Here is a 21,678-nt window from a genome sequence, read left to right on the forward strand (position 1 = left end):
GACACCAGTGCCTCTTCTGAGCGTGATATATTTTGCCTTTCTCTACTCTTTGACTTGCTATGGAGAACTCCGAGCTACTGTACAGTCCCCAAACCTTATTTCTTTCACCTATGTAATCCTGGTGTCCACAGAGCGTCTCCTTACTTGCTCACTGTTGGACACCAGGTCAGTACCCTTGTATTTCGTCTTCATCAATACTACTTGCTCACTGTTGGACACCAGTGCCTCTCCTGAGCTTGATATCGGCGTCGGGCATGGGGACGATGAAGAGGTGTAGGAGACGATGGGAGAGCGAGGGGACAAGGGGTACAGCAGCAGAGGAGGTGAGGAGGTGAGGAGATGGTGAGGAGATGGGAAGCGTTGAGGCGCGAGGAGGGGGTGCAGAGAGGGTCCAGGAGCGGAGTCGAGGGACAGCAAGGGGCGCGCAGGGAGAGCGCTGAGAGCGACAGAAACACACCAAAGAGGTCCAAAACCAGCCAACAGGCACTAATCCAGCTATCTAGGGCTCAATCCCCAGCAATCCAGCACAAGAGGGCGACCTAGGAGGGGGTTTTTGCGGTCGCTGAGTGTAGGCGCAGTGCTGGAGTGGTGGTGAGAGCGATAGTGGTACAGGAGAGAGATCAAGGAGATCAGATACTACCCAGCATGACATTTTCAGTATGCTAGTATGTTTTTGCAGGAAAAGACCAAAGTCATTATGCTCACAAAGCCCCCCCTATCATGAACAACAAGGCATGCTAATGATTTCTCAGCCTAAGATGGAAGGTGCTTGCCAATGAACAATTCATCCACTTAAGCACTGGTGTCATTGATACCATAGTTCATTCAGTTTGGCATGTCTGCTGCTGCTTCAACTGCAAACACAGCTTCAAAAGCTAAGATCTCAAAATCTGATCTGCTAAGTTGTTACATGTTGAACCAGTTCTAGTGTTAGATGTGCACTTTAGGCATGTTGCCAATTTAGTTTGCAACCCAGATTGCCATGCTTGCTGAAAATTTTTCTCCATGGATCAGAAGAGCTCATCTGGAGTTAAATGTTCCATGAGCAACTTTAGAAACTACTCAGAAAGTGTGTAAATAACCCAGCTTGCGTGATCAAACATATAGACTGCAAATAAATAACTGCACAGGACTTTATTTAGCTCGCTCCCCTTGTTACAAAACTTGTTCAACATTTTGCTTTGTAGCAGAGATAGCAAGTTATACTTTACCCCTAGACAGACATGTTCATCTACTTACTAAAATCCGTGTTCAAACAATCAAACCTTATCTTTTGCCTACCAAATCATAATATTCCTCATTTCAAGGGTTTGCTATTCATGGTTGTACAATACATATCCTTTTCAGTAAGGTGTGGCAACTTCCAGGGAAAGCCAAATGAGGAGCAGCATGTTTCAAAGGGCCAGCTTCTGTATTGAAGCAGTGTATTATCATGCTGAAAAAACCCTTTGAGCCTGAGTATTACTTCTGTAATAAACACTGGAGCATTGTGTTTTTATATGGTAACTCTTCTCCCTTCCACTGAGCCACCATCACACATGTATCTTTATCAATTTGACCAATGTAATCACAACAGTACACCAGAGGATTAGACAAAACCACCCTCAATGCATCCCCCCAAGGAAGATCCCAAGATCCAGTGCACTGGATATTATATCAATGTGGACAAATGAGCTGATTATGATCTGGTTAATTGACTGCTGGGATGGTCAGCTCAATGCTCTACCTAGCCAATGCGCCCCAACAAAAGGACACATGATGCAGATCACACAGGATTACACAAAGCACCTCAGAGGCCAAAGAAGGCAATCATGGACTGTATTGAAATTGTTATTCTTAATTGGAAAAGGTGTCATACTAGTCATCACTATTTTTTTTGATGCCAAGTTGCTGGTTTCACTCTACTTTCATCTGTGAACCAAACATATTGATCTTATTTATATCCATATCCTGGCAAGCAAAGAAAATTCACTTGTACTGGCAACAAGAATGTTGTGTTCTCAAGAAGAGTCTTGGCAGCTGCATTGTTGAATTGGATCAAATAGTTACATGGGTGAGTATCCTGTATTTGTGAATGCATATAATATGCATTGATCATTAAACCCAAATCTCAACACAGATGGGTGTATACTATAGCAACAACATAAAGAATATGAAGTTTTACCTTGTCCAGATTTCTACCTGCAATACTGATGCCAACCTCAACCCCACTCAATGTTGACTGCTTGCTACTTGGGTTCTTGCACAAGGAGCTTGCCTGCTTGCTTGTCCTTGCAATGTATCTCAGCAAGTACCTAGAGGCCAAAAAGATGTAAGTGATTCTTTTCATTGTATTGTTGTACACAAGCTAATGCATTTGCTTTATCAAGAATACATCTAGCCCCAATCATGCCCTTGACCATGCCTCTTACCACACCGTCGTGTGGGCCCAGCACCATCATCCAGTCGTCAGCCCAACCCCCTGCAGTCGCATGCGTGTCGACTGCCGCCCTGATTGGGCCCTCAACCATGCCCCCTTGCGCGCCATTGCGTGGACCCAGCACCATCAGCTGGCTGTTACCCCAGCTCCCTGCAGGTGCACGCATGCTGACCACGCTGTCGCATGGGCCCAGTGCCAACATCTGACCAGTCAGGCCACATCCCAACATCAGAAGTGTGCAACCACACGTGCTGGATGTCTGAGTGTTTGCCCACTTCTCCGCTGGCAGGTACGTCTTTGCTCTCAACCACTGCCTATCTCAGCATGCATGTAGAACACCTGTCCCGTGCACCTGCCAACAACTGCTTCCGTGAGCCCCCACCCATCCCTGTGTTCATGCTCCTCAGCTAATCCATCCACAGCAGTCTAATCTACCATTGACCTGTTGGCCTGGCTTGCTCCAAGCTTCCGGCACCCGTGATGAATGTGTCTGCGCCTTACCCTCATTGACCACTATAAATGTTTACTACAATTTTACTTATGTACATAGTAAGAAAAATATGCTTGGGCTCACAGTCTGCTGGTTCGACACCCATTGATAACCCCTCTCTCTGGCAAGATAATGGCACCGAGCTCAATCTTACTTAACGGGTTGAAATCTGTGGGACTTATCTGCTCTCCCTTTCACTGACTGACAAACTAGACTATAATTATTTACAATATCCTTTCATGACATGGCTTTTAGGCTGGGCAGCGGCCATCCTGTTGAGTTGCTTGTGTGCTGTGTCAAAAAAGTGTGAATGGGCATTTTCACAAAAGTCAGACAAGTGTATTGCCATATTGCTTGAATGCCATAGGAACATTATTTGGAATACAAATGCTAGGTTGCAGCAGGTGCAACACTGCAACACCATCTCAGATAGGCATTCTATTCTGCAGCAAGGAGACTAGTGCATAAATAGCAGTGCTATGGCCCCCAAAAAACTTGAAACTCTCACTGTTCCTCCCTTCCTCAAGGGAACTGCCTTCCCCAGCAAGGGTAGTTGACCAAGGATGTCAACTTCCAATATTATTGTGGACACCCTCTACTGCTGCCTCAGCCAGCCTCCAGCAGGGCTTCCCCCAGCAGTTGAGAAGTGGTCCAAGGGCTTGTGGGGCATCAAGCTGGTAGGCCCTTTTTTTCTGAGTAGACCAGATTAACCACTTCAGAAGAGTCATGTTCAAAAGTTTTTTGGGTATGCTAAGAGAGTAAACAGTCAAGGTCCTGGAACTTTTTGGTGTCCTTACCTGTCCAACTCAACTGCTTGAACCATCCTTTTTGTAGACACTCAAAGGAGAAGGGACTGTGTTGTTTTTGCTTGACATTTGTGGTGCACAATCAAGAAAGGGGCCTGGAGAGAGGGTCAGGAGGCAACACAGGAGGTAGGTATAGTTGTTCTCCTTATTGCTGGGCACATCTTCATTATAGCACTGTCTAGGCTTGTAGCAGTCTTCACATTCAAAGACTTTCTTCATGAAAAGACCACTAGTGTCCGCAGTACAAGGTGTGGCTTCAGCAAAAACCAAGCACATGAGTAAGAAGGTCACAAACAAAAGATGATTGGCAGGAGGAGCTTGGACCTGCCAACTGAGTACAGACAATTCACAGATTTCAACCTCAACATTGGTGATGCCAGTTTTTTCTCTCTTCAAGAATGTCAAGGCATCTAAAAACTGCATGTTCTAGTATTTTCACAAGCAAGAGGTTTTGGTTTCCCTCACCTAAAGGCTGCAGTGTTGGCATCTTCACTGGCAAGAGATGCTTTGACCATGCCAATGCAAACAATGTCTGTGCTTGTTCATGGCCCCTCAATCTCATCCAGGCAAGCCACAGTGGGGGATCCATGGAAGAAGAGAGGACAAAAGGAGGGGCTGTTTAAGGAGTTGTTGAGCTTGGGTGCTTTGAGGGCCTGTCAAGGAAATGAGTTTAGCATGCCATTGGTCAGCTGCCAAATCACATCAACTTGCAGCCACCTATAGAGTACCACTGTACATAGTAGAACTGACAATGACAGACACTGAGTGTAAATGCTGTAAAGGGATCACAGAGGGAATTCACTACTTTGAGTTTTTGTGTGCTTTGTCACATGTAACTCACATCATGTTCCTGCACATGTTCCAGTTTGTTGATGTGAATCCACTCAAGGAAGTAGCAATTCACACATGTAAGATTGTATGCAATATTGTTTGGCAGCCACAAAAGCACGGAACACATGATGAGGCCAAGCTAAAAAATAAACAAATCAATGCTAAGTGACCAATGTCAAAGAAAATTTACTTACACAATATGCTCTTAGCTTTGTGGCAAGTAAAGATTATCTTCAAAAACTAAGAAAAAGACAAGTTAGCCCTAAGCCTTCAAGAAAAGAGGAAAATATACATGTGACAAGGCATGGTCATCACAGAGTCCTTTCCATAGATTCTCAGGATTGAATCTATCCCCACAGTATTTTTTGCTTCTGTACATGAGCCCCAGTGAGAATGCACTCCTTGGAATTCACACAATAATTGTTGATTTCTCTCAATCCAAAGATCCACTTAACATAAGTTATATTCACATTCACACAAGGATAGCAATAGATAAAACTGAACATCACATTTGGGTTTGCTAATCGTACACATATGTCAATATCTGTCAAAAACTGTGGATATCTATGAGAAACTAGAGTGAGCACTGGAAACAGATAGCCACAGAAAACAACGGATCCAAACCACTGAGCAGAGATGATAGAGAGAAATTGACAGATAGGCTGAGACTACACGAGAGACACCAGAACAAGTGAGAGAGCCAAAACGTCACCTGAGAAGAGAGCCAGACTGTTTAGAGAGAAGTAAGTCAGACTATTAGGGTGCCATAGTTGCGTCTTGGCTCTTCTTGGAGGCGGTCATGCCAGATTTCAAGGTGCGTGCAGTTTTTGAGGTGGTTGTGATCGTAGAGCTGGAATCAGCCACTTTTGCAGAGGGTGCCACCTTGGACTGTGTCACGTTTGCGGCCTTTGCAGCTTTCTTGGTGCCAGATTTTGTATATTTTGCCGTGTACCGCATGTTGTATTCCTAAGACAAGTTGTTAGACACTATAGATGCTAAGATAGACATGTACATCCATTCCACGGGAACAAATACGGACTCACCACCATCCTGTGCCAAAGTAGACCAAACACTACCACATCCTCTTGAGGCCATTCAAGGTCCAGCTGTTCAAGGGCAAGATGCAGCCGCATCTCAAATATTTCATAGCAACCTCTGCAGCCATCCGAGGCCATGCAAACTGCAGCAGTGGCATCCATGAAGGAAGGCCAATGCTTCCAGGGTCGCTGTTGTTGAGGTGAAGGTAGGGGAGGAGGAGACATTTGAAAGGTGTGGAGGACATTGATGTAGTGGATGGGAGAGAAGGGAAGGTCAACAAGGGAGCTGCATGTTGCTGCAGACAATGTGTGTGATTATTTGTACAAACAGAAGGGTCTGGCAGATGCTGGCTCGGAAATTAGGCAATGCAGCCAACGTCACTGTGGGGTCCTGTCTGACACAATGCGCCGCACACAACTCTCTCCAAATTGTCCACCCAGTCTAGCTGGAAGTGCCATCCGTGCCCAGCATATCCAGATCCATGCAGGCATGCTCCTGTATGGATTTGGGCCAAATTTGATGGCACTATGCTGTGTTGGTTGTCACCTGCTCAATTAAGAAGGTGCATCAGAAAGATTTTGAATGATCTCTATGCCAATATGTGGAATTGAGCTCAAAGTATGCATGTTCACCCACCTTTTGCTAGTTTGTGACCCAAAATCCAATGTCGCCTAATCTTAGCCTCTCACGTAAAGCATACTGGTAAAGTTCTATACCATTATCCAGGTTAATTTCTGCATTCCTACTCTTTTCCAAAGGAAGCAGCCAATCATGGTCTCCATATTCAACCTTTTGACTTATTTGCCAAAAGAAAAACTCCCAATTGCCTATCTTTAGAGCTGATTTACACATCATCTGCCCAGCAACTGCTGGATCAACATCCGCCATGATACCACTGCTTCCATGCAACAGCAACTCCATCCGCTGAGGATCCACATTTATGTTCCCTCTCATTTCTACCAACCCATGCGTCCTTCCGCCCAGACACTATTCACCTGGTCATCTGCTGTTGCTGCTTTCATTGGCACCTGGTTTAGCCCATCTGCCCATTCAGCAATTGTAGACTGAGGTATGCCCCAGCCCTGTCCCAGCTGCTCTTCCATCCGCCAATTCACCTGCCTCTTCAGTGCTACACCCATCCATCCAACCGCCCCCATCCATCTGACCACACCCAACCATCCAACCACTCCCATCCATCCAACCACCCCATTTCACCTCCTTTTTCAACTTTATCTGCCCTCATGCACTTCTTGTTCCACCAGTGTCTCTGTCCATTGCTATCCGCAACCCCAATGCTGGCAGCTCTCTACCAGCATCTACAGATCCACTATTTATGACCCATTTGCCAAATTCATTGATTTATCCAGCGGATCACTGCTCATCTGCATGCACTTGTTCAGCACTCGCATATCCCCACATGCACCCACTCACATATCCAGCCATTCCCGCTACACCCTCTCATCTGGTTCTCCGCACTTTCACAGCTGATGAATCCGTGAGCCCAGTCATCCACCCAGGCGCCCACTCGCCTGCCACAATCCCAGCTGCCATCCTGCCCACTGCTCCATACGTCTGCTCATAATCCATTCTGATATTTGCCGCTGGGGTTCCAATGCTCAAATCCATCTGGCGTCACATTTATCCGCAATCACTTTTGAGCATCCGCCTGTAAGCCATACCATCTCTTCTGGGCATTGTAAACCACTTTACCATTTTGACTACAATTTTATTGATGGACACCTGGGCTTACAGTCCGCTGGCTCACCACCCATTGATAACCTCTCTCTCTGGCAAGACAATGGCACTGAGCCCAATGTTACTCTACTATATGTGGATTTGGGCAATAGGGGCTTACAGAGTTGAGATGGCGGCATGTTGGCCTTTATGCAGAGCATATTGCTTGATGAGACAAACTCCCTCGCAAGCAAATTATGCATCACATAAATGAGGGTGTAGGCATGGGACTCAAGGTTATCTCACTAGCTTGTGCTCACCTTGATGTGAATTGGCCAATGGAAATGGCAAGTCTGCTGTGCAAATCATTATGCAAAAATTGACAGGTACACACATCTTTGGGTATCAGCAGAGACTTGCCAGCCCAAAATTTAGAGAGTTGGAGGGTATTAGGATGCTTCATGTTCTCCCACCAGAATATTGGAAGGTTGAAGACAGCTGTGGATGTAACTACAAGAATGAATATCTTGTAAATGGGTGACCTGCAAAAGTGTTTGAGTTGTAGAATCCAAGATAACACTAATGACATACAAGTACAAAACAAATATTAGACCATCCTCAACCAATTCAATGACATCACCAAAGGACATGACTACCTCCACACATTGAATGAGGGCAAAATTAAGTCTGGTGACACACTCCCCATGTTTTTTACTGACAGAATCCAGCTCTATGCATGTAAGCAGTCTGACTGCTGGATATACATATGGGTCTTGTTCAACCAGGCTCCTGATTAACAATACAAGAAGAAATTTGTGCTTCCTGGCACTGTTATTCCAGAACTCAACAAGCCAAAGAATTTTGATTCATTCTTGTTCTCTGGGCTCTACCACCTTGCAGTGTGCAAAATGATGGACTTGTCATCTTTGATGGGTTTGAGGACCATATCTGTACCACTAGTCTCTATCTTTTTGCTGTTGTAGCCAATGGACCAGGAATGGTGGCCTTGTTGGGTATTATGGCAAGTTTGTGTGCTGACTTTATTGCAGTTTCCCTGGTCAACACCTGCCACAAAAATCCCACTACTACCATGCTTTGAAAAAAACCCAGGGATACAATGTTAATGGGTGTATGCATCCCAGTATCCATGCACAAGATCTTCCATGGGCTGTGTTGGGCAATTATCATGGCATTCTCAAGCATATACTTGCTGCATTGGACTTGGCTGCATATAGAAGTCTTTATCTGGAGACTGGCATTGTGAAACCTACTATATTTCTTGGACTCCTGTGAACAATTCTTATTCCCAAGCTTTTCAGGTCTGACATCATAAATGTTGCAGCACTGAATGCTAGCAATCTCTTTTACCCCTTATGATGTGAAAATTTCACTCATGGACAAAATAACAACCCAAAAGAATGGAAGTGGGGTGTATTTGCAAATAAGGAGCTTTAGGAGCAACATGGCAATATTGCTTGACTCTTGGCAACATATTTACCAGCCTCCTTTGCTTGGCCTCCCCGCAACATTGTCAAAAAGCTTTATAGCAGGTACAAGGCCTGGGAGTGGCTACTATATCTCTATGGCCTTGGGCCAGTTCTTTACTATGGTACATAGTATCTTTTTCTCACTTTAATGGATTGTATCCTAATAATTGACAGGAGTACTACCTGAACCATTCTATACTAGTTTCTGCCACTTGATACATGGCATTTGCTTGCTTTGCAACACTCTATCACTGCAGCACAGGTGCAGGAAGCAAAAAACCAGCTCAACATGTTTGCTGACAAGTTCAAGAAGATCTATGTTGAAGAACTCCCCAAATGTCTTCATTTTGTGTGCCCCTGGTTACATGCAATCACGCACCTAGCACGCAAGGTTGTCTGCAAGGGACTTTCCAGATGCATGTCCCAGTGGGCAACGAAGCAGACAATTGGTCTTCTCAGATGCAAGATTTGCTCACATACCCGTCCATATGCAAACTTTGCCTCAGCAAAATGTAAAGACAACTTGAGAAGAACTTATAGTTATACTGGTGGTGTTGGTACTAGATGTGCCAACATGCACATCTGAGAGATTGGACCAAGATGACATCTCAGATGAGCTATCCCCTTCAGCTAGCTCCAGCAGCAATGCTGGTTGGGTGGATCCTCCCTTGTCCATGACTGCGAGAATGTCAGGCTCAGACTGTGGAGTGCAAGAGCGGGTGGGGACATTTTTGTCATTGGACATGGTGGTTAGTAGAGTGACATGCAGCTCACAAAGATTACACAAACAAGTCATGTGATGTAGAACTCAGCTCAGATGTTTTTGTGAAGCTGTACAAATAAGATCATAATTGTGGGCAAAGTCTTTTTCTCTAATGCTCATTGTCATCCATATTCCCCATTTCCTTTATTCAACTATGGCTAACAGCATTACTGAGAATACAAGTGTAGCTACTATTGAGATAAGCTTCTCATTTTGAACTTTCATGTTTACACTTTTATATGGAGCTAGATCTCTAATGAATCATCATTAGATGACAATGAGCTGACATCATTGTGTGAGCTATGGAGGTCCATTAAGAAGCTTTGTAAAAAATTGAAAGCTAAAAGAAAAATGTGAGGTGTATTACTGACGTTTGCATTCAACCTTGCCAACGCAAATTTTAAAAATAAAAATCCCCAAAAGGCAGCTGCACCCACGTGTCTGGGTCTCATAGTCATAAGTAATCTCCTATTCTCCTTGTCTACTATGGAACTGGGGATTTATAAACCACCTACACCATCTGAGAATACTCACCACATTCTATGAGATAGATCAGTCATAGCATAAGTCAGGAATGACAATTCATGGCCTGGTAAAATACTGAGTCAGTTACAGAGGTAGTCAATATTAATTACCAAGAATTGACTTATAATTATCAGTCTGATTGAGTCCAAGGTACATGTTAGCCACATGTTGGCTTGGCATAGACATGATCTAGTTTTATTTAATTTTTCTGTTCGGCAAGATCAAACGCAAATGTCAGTAGTGTGCAATTCATTCAACTGTACAAAAATGGTGACTATATGCATTATTCTAGGGACATGGTGAAAGAACTTTTAGCTGGCCTTGTTTCTTCCAACAATGCACCCGCCACTACTTTTGCACCTGCACTTGTGACTGCTTCTACATCTGCTGACTTTGCCTCCTGTGCTTGTTTGACATTCAACACCAACAAAACCAACATTGACAAGATGTCCGGTGGTCTACTCTACAAGGGAGAGCTTTGTCTCAACCCTAAGGCCTATTTTAAGGTCAAGTCATAGTACAGTGGTATTTAGAAGGAAGACAACAACAAGGAAAAGGCAGAGTAGGGTTTACTTGGCAATGAGGACAAGGAGGGGAATGAGGGAAAAGAGAAGAAGAGGAGGACATACCAGTTAAAACAGAGTAAATATGTATGTGCATTACCTAGTTTTCTTGCTGATATTGTGTCAGGGCCAACAACCATATCAACATATCCAAGTTCATTGATCTATCACCTTTAAACCAGCTCATACCCTCATCTACAATTTTCTCCATAGCTTGCACCCCATCTCCTGCTGAGCCATTTGTGTTATCTGCAGCCAGTGCTGTAAACAATTCCAAATATACAGGTGATAGCAAGGTGCCCAGTGTGCTGCCAGTTGAACACTCAGAGTCATCCAAGCAGCCTGTAGACACGAATGCTCTGGCTAGCATATCCATGACATTGCCTGCAGAGGTGCCTGTGGCCAAAGATATTGAAGCAGACAAGCAGTGGACAAGGTGGTGTGCCAATGGCTTCTCTGGCAGAGAGCTGCTCCATGTGAGTGCCCAACTTATCTTTTTTATAGCATTCACAATTGTTCCATCTGCTGCAAGCACATGTACTACACACACACTGGTCCCTCAAAGGGAAGGGAAGGTAAGTATGTGCTCTATTGTTGTTCTTTTCTAAATGGGGATTATAATGCTGCTTTGCAGCCCCCCATTGTCACGGAATTTAATGCCATTAAAATGCTGTAATAATGTTGCTAGTGCAAGCCAACGGCACTTGTTCATTACATCACCCATTTAAAACTCAGTTTAATACTGTTGGATTGCAGTTGACAACAGGATAATAATCACTGAGCCCCCCATTACAACACGTGAAAATGGGCATTTCATTGTAATGCACTAAAATTAAAAGTTTTGCTCCTGAAAATTTTCCAATAATTGTGACTACAAAAAGTTCTCCAAGGAGGAGAAATTGGTACATTTGTATCATTTCTGCTGGTCTATGCTGATTATTGTTATAGGTTTACAAGAAAATATATAAAGAAGCATGAAAAGTGCAATACCTACAGGTAATCCTATATTTTCAAATAATACCAATACAAATTATTATAGCCTTGGTTTTGTTTTTGCTCATACTACTCCACCTTCAGAACAGAAATTGAAAATTTCATTTATACAAAAAAGAAGAAATATTGATGGTTTAGTTTCATGTTCTAGAACACCAAGGAAACAAAATCTGCACTTGAAAAACACAAGTGAATAACCACTTGATTCAATACCCTTTCATTCAATGTCTCTGTTTCATTTGACAGTCCTGGCCATGTCTCACTCATTCACTTGCATTGCTGCCATTTGCTGCCCTTTCATACTCTTTTATTTCAATAAGTTTTTGGATTTTGTTTTCTGTTTTCATTACTCATTTGTTCTTGTTGGCTCTCATTTGTACCCCACAGCAATGGGTGGTAATGGTTGTCAAAGAGTGTAAATAAATCTGTTTGCTACCGTTCTGTTGCTACTATTTTGATTCAAAATAATATTGCTGCTCATTGTACTCTGTTGGCTTGCTTTAAAGAAAATTTGAATATTATCACTCATTGAAAAAAGAGTACAATGAGTATGAATGAGTCAGCCTGGAGTCATTGTTTATAGGGGCTCATTCTTCAAAAGGAGAATGAGCTCATGTTGTGCTGATAAGCTGCACTTGGAGGGAGGGAAAGTGGTATTGCCTCAAGTGTGGGGCCTTCAAGTTCTTGTTTGATTTTTATTTGTGCTCATGGTATTGTTTTCTTCACTGGTTTCTTTGTTGCAGTATCAGCAATGTTGAAGAGCTCTGAGCCAAAAAGTTGCACCCAGTCTGCAGTTTCCTAGAGAGAGAAAAACAAGATCAACAAGTAAGGTAAACCTCCTGTGGATTGGCTAAAACAATCCAATTGATCTCCTCCTTGTTGGGCAAGTATGGTATAAGACTGTGTTTTCACCTAAATGGGAATGCTGGTCTTCAAAGGTTTGTGGTCATTGTTAGAGACAATATTGAGAGATCTTGGTGAATTATCAATAATAGTTATTGTACAAGATGTCATAACATTACCCCTTTTGTAGCTTCAAGATGTCCCAATCTTGATCTACTCAACTTCTTCCAAATGCAGGGATGTCTTCTTTTGCTTCTTCATATGAAGGGAGGTTATGTTCCTCAGGAACCATTGCCATGTCATCCACATATCTGATCTCCCTCCTCTGTGCCTTTTGTGCCTTATCAAAGCTCCTCCTGATCTCTGCCTGGATTATATCTATCTCCATGTGGTGCCTATGCTTCTCTATCTGTTTGATCCTTGACCATGCCTGCTTGTCATCTGTCAACCTTTCCACCTTGGCAATTGCTGTACCCATGTTGCCATGTTTAGTATCAGTCTTGTAGATATGTCTCCATCTCCAGATGGAGCTGTATTTGTGTTATGGCCCAGTATGTGTGCGATGTCCCTTGTGCTTTCCACTCATTCTTTCCTTGTCTCCTGCTGTTGCTGTCCCTGCCACGCTCTATCTCTGTCTGCTTCTTCCAGATACCCTGAGTTCCTCTATGCCATCCTTCCCCATCTGGCTGCCTCAACCCTCTCTGTCAACCATGGGTCCCTTCCTGAGATGGTTTTCCACCTGGCTGGTGTGGTTGGCTCATCAATGGTGAAGTAGACCCAGTGGGGGCAGGTATGTTTGGAGCAGTTGGCCATTTGATGGCCAGGTATCATGCACCAGCACTTGCAACATAGACAGTTGGGGAAGTGGCAGCATTAATGCCTGGTCTTGTGGCAATACTGACACTGCATGGAGTGTGGTGCCAGCTTGGTAGGTTGATGGCAATGGTGGTTGTGATGCAGATGCCAATCAGCAAGAAGACAGTATAGTGCTAGAAAGTATGATGAATCAGAGTTAGTTCATTCCTGATAAGGGCAGTTGCTAATGGCTCTACCAAAATTGAGTTGTGGGCATGCAATGTGCCCTTCCAAGACATGGTCCAGGTGGTGGGGGTCATTGATGACCCTGGTTGCCATTGCAACCCATTGTTCAGTGAGCTTGGCAGTAAAGTGTTCAATATTGAATGCAGAAAGGATTCAGGTGACTCTTTGTTTAGCCTGCCAAACACCTTGGAGGGAGTTGAACTTGACATCAATGATCTTTTTATGATTGGCTGGGTTGAGGCTGTGGACCCTTTTATTGATGGTGTCCAGGGTCTTGAGGACCATCCCAAAAATGATCTCCATGGTGGTGTGTGGAGCATCAGAAAAATTGGCGAGGGTAGCAAGGCCTTGGCTTCATCATCAAAGATAGTGTGGAGGCTGAAATACCCAAAGTGGGTATTCTCCACCTCCAGGATCGGAAGAGGAGGATGTTGTGGAGGTTGGTCTTGGTGAAAAATTGCTCCTGACTGTGTCTGCTGACAATGATGTTGTTGTTGTTGATGAAAGACATAACATATTGAGACATAGTTTGTTGAGTTGAAAAGTGAATTGGTAGCTGTTTGAATTACTGGTTTGTCTAGTTTGTCTGGTCTCTCTTTTATACTGTTGGAGCAGCTCTTTTGTGTGGCATAATAGTTCTGTTTCTGTAATTCATTTATTTTCTGACAAATGTTCACCTTTCCATTTATCTTGTATTCTGTGTTGCCTTTATTCAAGTGTGACCCTACTGTTGCTTCAATCTTGGTATGAATTTAGATTGTATTTGTTTACTCATGCCCTTTCTGAATAGGTCAAGCACTGCTGATGCTTCTTCTCTTGCTTTTTCTAGGGCAGCCATTTTTCTTCAATGGCTGCTATTTTTGTCTTGGTTCTCACAGTGAGAATGTTCTCTGGATGGTAACTAAACATGAGATAAAATAAAGTTTGCCTGGTCACTGTGCGTACATTGTTACTGTGAGTGAACTCTGCCATAGTTAAGTTTTTTGCTCATATGTATGCTCTTTCTTGGCAGTATATTCTTAAATAGGTTTCAATTTCTTGGTTTATACATTCTGTTTCTCCATCAGATTCCAGGTGGTATGTGGTTAATAAGGAAATGTAATAGCCTAATAGTTTTTCCAAAATTTCATTGGCAAATGTTGATGCAAATTGAGGGGCTCTGTCTGATATTATTTTGTTAGAGTCCAAATCATTTGAAGACATGGTTCCAAAATAGTTTGGCTACTCCTTTTATGTCAATTGTCTTGTTGCATAGTATGATTATCACCCCTTTGTAAACCTATGGGCTACTATGACCATGATAGAATTGTATCTGCGTGATATAGGAAGATCCATGATTAAATCAACTGATAGTTGTTTAAATGGTAGGGTGTGTCTGGATCTGACTGGATTTAGAGGTGGTATTGTGGGATGCATGTTAATATTGTTTTATTGGCATGCTGCACATCCAAGGGCAAAGTTTTGGACAAATGCAGCTAAGCCTGGCCACCAATATTTCCTAGATAGAAGCTCACTTGTTCTTAATATTCCTGGGTGTCCTGATCCAGGTAATTCATGAATTGTTTTTAGTATATCCTGTCATTTCTTAGGTGGTACATACACTCAGCCTTTGTAGGTTAATAATCTATTATTGAATTGCCATTCTTCTATGTGTGATCAGAATTTGTATGAAGTCTTCCCATTCAGAGTGAAGCACATGTTGTTGACAATGGTATCATCTTTTGAGGGGTGGATAAATGATCCCTGTTTGCATTTTTTGTTGTACTACCAGTCTTGTTGCCTTGCTTAATGAGCTAGTGGAGATGTAAAAAGGTTTTTCCAGATCTGGCATGGCTAATAAAAGTTCCTTTGTGAATTCATTTTTTAAGGTTTTGAATGCTTCTTCTTGTTTTGTTCTCCACGTCCAGTTCTTTTTCCCAGTCTAATTGGGATAATGATTCCATTATGTGGGAGTGGTTCTGAATGAACTTCCAATAATAGTTACATATTCCTAGGAATTGTAATACACCTGTTTTTAGTAGTGTATAACATTACTTCTGGACATGTTTCTTCTCTATGTCTGTTGTAGCTTCTTCCATTTGTCAAATGTATTATTCATCTTTTGCTGTAGTATTGAGATGTTACTGATTAAGAATGTCCATCTTCTTTGAATCCATTCTGACACTATTTTCTGATATGATTTATTCCAGGAAATCTACTTCTGTCTTTTCAAAAAGGCATTTTTTAGGTTTGAGGTATAGCTCGTGTTTCTGTAGTTGTTCTACTACCTTTTTTACTTACTAGTTTCTTGTGTCAGTCTAGAGATATTAAGAAGATTGGAGTCATCCATGTATATGATGATCCATTCCTCTGTTAGGAAATCTATGAATGCTTCATCCATGAGGGCTTAAAAAATGCTTGGGAAGTTGCATAGACCAAAAAACATTATATTAGGTTCAAATCCTCAAAATGGGGTCACAAGTGCTGATCGGTCTTCTGGTCTGATACAGATATTGTTATAGCTATTCCTGAGATCAAGCTTTATGAAATCTTTTGTCCCCCTTAGTTGCTCAATCAAATCTTCTATTCTTGGGGGTGGATATGAATTTTTGATTGTGAAAAGTGAACCATCTTTCTTTTCGACAAAGAAAACTTGGGCTGCTTCAAGCCACCAGTATTTCAGCATAGACCACTGCAGTAGTTCTCCTTTACTGCTCTACCTAGTGCTTGGTCAGCACCTCTGGAGGAGCACAGCCTTTGAACCACTGGCTTGGTAGTTGGGTGAGTCACTTGGAGTGGAGGGCAGTGTTAAATTCAAGTGCATTACTTTATTTTCTTCTCACATCTGTCATCAACTTATCAGCACCCTTTCCCTTGCTTGTTCATTTACATTGCCTTGGTTGGACTATGGACTACTACTTTCACTTGCTTATCCATCTACTTTTTGTCCTTGTCTTTGATTCTTCCACTTACTAATAATGCTGTGCAAGTGCAGCCTCACTTTTTCTATTTTACTATACTTTATCCTTGTGGCCCTTATGAACCTTTCCCATAGTTCTTATAAATGATTCTTGCATTATTCACTTTTCTTACTCAGCACCACATCTATTGGAAATACATAATCATACAAGTGTTAGCCCATATGACTCATTGTACTGAGCCATGTACTTCAGTGTTTACTTTATTTTTTCTTCAACACTGCATCACTATTGCATCATTTAGTTATTACCTTAGCTTTTTATGATGTACTTATACCCACCATTGTCAAAATATAATTGCTGCATGTTTGCCAACAAGTTTTTACTTGTTTGCCTCCAAAATTCCAACACAAACATGCGTGTCTTTTTCACTCAAAACTTGTCACTCACTTGCTTTACCTCTCTTGTGCACTAAAGGACATCAAACACCCACTCCCTTTCTTTTCTTGTTACTCACCATTGTTGTCATTGTCACACTCTGCATCTATGGTTGCTGAACTCCACCTATCATTACTTGTTACCCCACCCTGTGTTGTTTCCCCTTACCACCATCACCATTCCACTGCACCTGTTGATTACCCTATCTGTTGTAACTCCTATCCCCATGGTTGTCACCACCATGACCAAGAAATCCCCAATACCAAAGCTCAACAACAAAAATTACAAGATCTGGGCTGTGTTGACTTATACCTTGCTCATTTGTAAGAACCTATGGGATGTTGCCTCTGGGAATACACTACAGCTGCACAGAGAGAGAGAGAATCCATATTTATATCCTGCAGAAAACATGTTTAGGATACATTAAGAGGCAGCTAAGTGCTACTTGGTGGTAATCTATTTGATGTAATAGATAAGTATGCGGTAGATAAGTAGAGTTCGTCTGCGGTGGCATGATCATCTGGTAATAAGAACCAATGGGGGTGTATGGATGTGATGTGGTATGATACAGACTATGTGTTTGGTAAGCTATGGACATGCACAATGTACAAGAAGCGGAGAAAAGGAAAAACAGAAGGGTATTAGTCAACAGGCCCACTGGGTTGTTTGGGTGTCTATTGTGATGCTCTTGGGTTGTCAGTTTTGGTGGGGGGAGTCTCTGTTAACATCTTCTTGAAGGTGTTGGAGTTGTGGAGGAATAGGGCTAGAGCTTGGAGGCCCTTCTTGGTTCCGAGGACGTCAGTGAGGGACATGTCCTCATTCAGTTTGCAGAGATGCCAGCATGCGGTTTTGTAGCAGGTGCATTTACAGATAATGTGGTGGCAAGACTGTATGCGTGTGCCACATAAACAAGCTGGTTGCTTGGGTGGAATGCATTTTGTGTAGTAGTTGCCCAAGAAGCAGTAGCCAGTGTGGCACTGGACCATCCATCCGTAGATGCTGTGTTTGGTGTCCATGATATTGTCTTGGGGTTTGAGGAGGGGGGGGAATCAGTTTGCAATTTTGAAACATTGCTCATCATTGTTGAGGTGGTCTGTCCATTGACCTGTCCATGTTGCAATGGTAGCATCTTGTGCAATGTGTTTGACTGTGGTGAACATTGGTGTATTTGAGTCGTTCCTCATTGTGGTGTTTTTTGCTAAGACATCAGCACATTTGTTGCCTTTGATCCCCTTGTGTCCTGGGGTCCATGCAATGGTGAGCTGGCATTTGGTGTTGGCTGTGAGGTATGAGATTGCTCTTGCATGGAAGTGGAGTGCTAGGCGCCAATGGGCCGGAGTTGGCTGGGAAAGTTGCCTGGACTGCCAATGCGTTGTCTGCAAATAGGAATATGTGAGTGATGTTGGAGTCTATTCTAGCCAGGTTGTTTGATGCCTCCATCATGTGGAGGAGGCCAACTATTTCTGCATTGTAGACTTTTGCTCTGCTCTCTATCCCTTCTTCTCTGTGGAATAATTCCTCTCCCTCTACGTATCTCACCCACCCTGCTCCTGTCTGTCTCAATCTGTGCTCTTTGAGTAGGAGTCTGTCAGAATAAGGCAATGACATTTGATGCATTACTGCCAATTTTGCCAATGAGTTTTGTGTGTGCAGTGGTCACCTCCTCCTTTATTGTGTCTGCACCTATGATGACCAGTTGGCCATTGAACAAGTCCAGGGTGGGGGCCCATGGTGGTAGAGTAAAGAGGTTGATGTGCTTGACGTCCACTGGAACGCAATTTGCGAGCATGTGAAGCTGGGTGCAATAGTGAACAATCGTGGCCGTGGGGGCAGGAGGTCTTTGTTGGGTAGGGGTGGGTGTGGGCTTGTTGCTTTCTCAAGCTGCCATGGTCCTGGCAGTTGGGCGTATATGGGGCTTCTGAGGGACACCTTTGCTAGGCGGAGGGCTGTGTTGCTCTGGGTTTGGTCAAGAAAAATAGTAACTGGCAGAATGCCAGTGTCTATTTCAAGAGCATGTACTGGGGTTGTGTGGAATGGAGTGCAGGCGAGGTGCAGGGTGCATCTCTGTACACATTCTAGGAGGTTAGCATGGGTCTTCTTCCCAGTCCACCAGACTGGACTTGCATACAACATGTCACACCCATGCATCTCTGGTCCAACTCTGACCCATGTTCGCTCCTTCGGTACTGCTTCAGTATCTTCGGCATCTACTCCGTAGCTGCCAACACACTTGGGAATTATCAGTCAGCACATTTTCTTGTGACCAACTCATTCCACATTCTACCTGTGATTACTTTACACCTGTCATTATTCCGCAGTTACACCTGTCATGTTTTGTATTCTTACAACCTTTGGTCATCTTCAGTGATTACTCATGATACTCCATACTTACTCCAGTAGCTATGCAGAGCTTATCCAAAGATCCAGACTTATGATATAAATAGTGGTAGCATTTGTCTTGTATTTGATAGTATAAATATTGATTAACTGTTAGGGTTTGGAACCTCGTAGATTACTATTACAATGTTCTGATAAGAATCTGATAATACACCTTGCGTATGAGGTTCGAAGAGAACTGATCTCTTAGGTTTTACTATCTTATCTTTCGTGATGTCTTACTATTGGTAGTCCGCAACTACAATCTTAGAGAGAGAACAAATGTCTGTAGTAACAGAGGTAGAACTAGTCTGAGGCTTTCAGGCCTCGTACATGCAAGTTTATATACTTTTCTACAAGCTATTTACTAAGTTGCAATGACACTGTGATTCGTAAGAACTTACAGTGATTGCTAAGAAATTAGTCAGACGCTGACTGAGAAAGAAGTAATATGAATCAGCAGGATTCATATTATTGCTAATCCTAATACAATGCACTGATAAAGAAAACAAGTCATAAGGACTTGTGGTTCGTAATCAAGCTGAGAGGATTTGTAAGGAATCCAAGATAATACAAGGAAAAGATAGAATGATATTGAATCTACTAGAAGTGTTCAGTTGCTGATACTAGTAGATGTCCAGGTACGAAGAGTGAAATAAACAGGTCGTAACATTAACTCCTGCCCCAACCATTCCTGTGGCCTTTGACATTTTTTTGTGTTTGCTGTCTCTATCCAAATCATACTCCAAGTTGACTTGACGTTGACTTGTCATCTCCACCATACTCCGCTGTACTTAGCATCTTCTCCCTGCTGCTACGAGCATCTCGCTTACCTTCGATATCTCCAGATTCACCTCCGGCCCATCTCCACACTTTTTTGTACCTTTGCTAGCATCTTCGGGACACAATATCCCTAGTGGAGCATAGTGTGAACGTCCTGGTTCTCCCTGGGCAGACACAGTGTTGACACAACATCATGCTGCATACACAGGCAATGTAGAGTTTGTTGGAATTATGTTAGGATCTTGCTTGCAATCATAACGTGTCATTTTTGTCATATAGATTCCAAGTTTTATTATCTTTATAATCCTGTCGTAGATACTCATGATCTTTACGTGATTGCCCTTTGGGCACCCTCCTCTTGCCCAGGTCAAATGCGCTGTGTGTCATCGCGAGACTGTGCAACCTCAAATTTCAACAGAGTTGTCGTACTCAGGCCTGGGGGAGGCCGCGGATTGTGTTGGCAAGCATGCTCAAGCCGAGCATGATATGTTCAGCCTGTGCATCAATCTTCTTGATGTGCATGTTGAAGAGCAGATTTTGGTCAAAGAAAATGCTGAGCCACTGCATGATATTACATGGCTCATTGGTGGTGGGGCTGCCTTTTGCCTTAGATGACAACATTTGCACAAAGGGGGAAGTGCATTAGCTTCAGTTTCTCGATGTTGAGCTTGAAGCTGACCACTTGGAGTTTGGGTTGTATGATGGTGATCTCTTGTTGGAGGGTCTGTGCATTCATGGAGAGGCTGGGCAACAACATGTATAACATGCCATTGTCAATGTAGCCCAGGAAGGTGGTGGAGGTGGTGTGTGGCTTGTCAGTCTGGTGGGTGCATGCACATGAGTGCTCCTTGTATAGCTTGTAAAGTGGGGATGAGTAGATGATTGAGAATAGGGGCAAGATTGGTGATCCCTGCAAGATGCTGTTTGCCACTGACTGGGCTGTGGAGGTGATGCTGTTGAGGCATATGGAAATGGAGCGGTCTGACAGGAATAACTTTACCCACCAGATCACTCTGGTAGGGATCTTCTTTGTGTGCATAATATCAATCAGGCATCCATGATTGATGTTGTTGAAGAAGCCCTTGATGTTGAAGGAGAGGCACAACATGATAAGCTTGTGCTGGCATGCTAGTTCAATGTTATGAGTCAGCGTGAGGCCCGCATCCATGGTTGAGCTGCCTTGGCAGCCCCTGAACTGCAACTGCAGGATGAGGTTGTGCGTATTGCACCAGTGCAAGAGGCACATGGCCATCATGCTTTCCAACACCTTGCTGCAGGATATGCAGGCCGGGTCTCCGAGTATGTCCGGTCAGCGGATGGGTCAAACACCCGAGGATGTCGGGGCAGCGGTGACCGGCGGTCAACCGACCTCGTCGTGCCGGCCGCTTCACCCACCAGCTGGGCAGCCTGGTAGGTGACCTCCTACAGGCCTGTGTCGAGGCGGCCGCCAATCTGGCCTGGGGGGGAGCTGCCCCTGGTATGTGCATGGGTATGCCAACCACCACCAGGTCGAGGCGGCCATGCGTCAGGAGGTAACACCCACCGGCCAAGGTATCCATTAGGTGTCGAGACGGCCCTAGGACAGTAAGCATACCATTCCGGCTAGGGTATTCAGTAGATGTCAAGGCGGCCCTAGGGTAATAGACAGACCATTCCGGCTAGGGCAACTACTCGATGTCAGGACGGCCCTAGGGTGGTAGGCATACCATTC

General features: G+C 43.6%; 8 protein-coding genes across 8 annotated transcripts; 3 read left to right on the top strand and 5 right to left on the bottom strand.

The window, feature by feature from the left end:
- Window positions 1–205: 205 nt before the first annotated feature.
- Window positions 206–2,585, bottom strand: CONPUDRAFT_157921 (uncharacterized protein; the record flags this gene model as incomplete). The annotated part of the gene is made up of 2 exons (XM_007774918.1): window positions 206–436; window positions 2,412–2,585. The coding sequence occupies 2 exons, from the start codon at window positions 2,583–2,585 to the stop codon at window positions 206–208; spliced, it is 405 nt and encodes a 134-aa protein (XP_007773108.1).
- Window positions 2,586–3,472: 887 nt separating this feature from the next.
- Window positions 3,473–4,675, top strand: CONPUDRAFT_76348 (uncharacterized protein; the record flags this gene model as incomplete). Its single annotated transcript, XM_007774737.1, has 6 exons — window positions 3,473–3,586; window positions 3,744–3,841; window positions 3,898–3,963; window positions 4,282–4,399; window positions 4,581–4,623; window positions 4,653–4,675. 6 exons carry the CDS (start codon window positions 3,473–3,475, stop codon window positions 4,673–4,675), a joined length of 462 nt encoding a protein of 153 aa, XP_007772927.1.
- Window positions 4,676–5,302: 627 nt separating this feature from the next.
- Window positions 5,303–7,171, bottom strand: CONPUDRAFT_76349 (uncharacterized protein; the record flags this gene model as incomplete). The annotated part of the gene is made up of 5 exons (XM_007774738.1): window positions 5,303–5,512; window positions 5,590–5,879; window positions 6,274–6,571; window positions 6,756–6,890; window positions 7,061–7,171. The coding sequence occupies 5 exons, from the start codon at window positions 7,169–7,171 to the stop codon at window positions 5,303–5,305; spliced, it is 1,044 nt and encodes a 347-aa protein (XP_007772928.1).
- Window positions 7,172–8,055: 884 nt separating this feature from the next.
- Window positions 8,056–8,241, top strand: CONPUDRAFT_63482 (uncharacterized protein; the record flags this gene model as incomplete). Its single annotated transcript, XM_007774695.1, has 1 exon — window positions 8,056–8,241. A coding segment is annotated over one exon (186 nt), but the record flags the coding sequence as incomplete, so codon positions are not given.
- Window positions 8,242–8,983: 742 nt separating this feature from the next.
- On the top strand, window positions 8,984–9,331 carry CONPUDRAFT_63110 (uncharacterized protein; the record flags this gene model as incomplete). The annotated part of the gene is made up of 1 exon (XM_007774668.1): window positions 8,984–9,331. A coding segment is annotated over one exon (348 nt), but the record flags the coding sequence as incomplete, so codon positions are not given.
- A 4,295-nt stretch (window positions 9,332–13,626) lies between these two features.
- On the bottom strand, window positions 13,627–13,999 carry CONPUDRAFT_157923 (uncharacterized protein; the record flags this gene model as incomplete). The annotated part of the gene is made up of 2 exons (XM_007774919.1): window positions 13,627–13,825; window positions 13,881–13,999. The coding sequence occupies 2 exons, from the start codon at window positions 13,997–13,999 to the stop codon at window positions 13,627–13,629; spliced, it is 318 nt and encodes a 105-aa protein (XP_007773109.1).
- A 3,483-nt stretch (window positions 14,000–17,482) lies between these two features.
- Window positions 17,483–17,794, bottom strand: CONPUDRAFT_63880 (uncharacterized protein; the record flags this gene model as incomplete). The annotated part of the gene is made up of 1 exon (XM_007774712.1): window positions 17,483–17,794. One exon carries the CDS (start codon window positions 17,792–17,794, stop codon window positions 17,483–17,485), a length of 312 nt encoding a protein of 103 aa, XP_007772902.1.
- A 3,074-nt stretch (window positions 17,795–20,868) lies between these two features.
- On the bottom strand, window positions 20,869–21,066 carry CONPUDRAFT_18228 (uncharacterized protein; the record flags this gene model as incomplete). The annotated part of the gene is made up of 1 exon (XM_007774652.1): window positions 20,869–21,066. A coding segment is annotated over one exon (198 nt), but the record flags the coding sequence as incomplete, so codon positions are not given.
- Between the last annotated feature and the right edge of the window lie 612 nt (window positions 21,067–21,678).

The sequence above is a fragment of the Coniophora puteana genome (assembly GCF_000271625.1).
Source record: "Coniophora puteana RWD-64-598 SS2 unplaced genomic scaffold CONPUscaffold_13, whole genome shotgun sequence".
Classification (NCBI taxonomy): domain Eukaryota; kingdom Fungi; phylum Basidiomycota; class Agaricomycetes; order Boletales; family Coniophoraceae; genus Coniophora; species Coniophora puteana.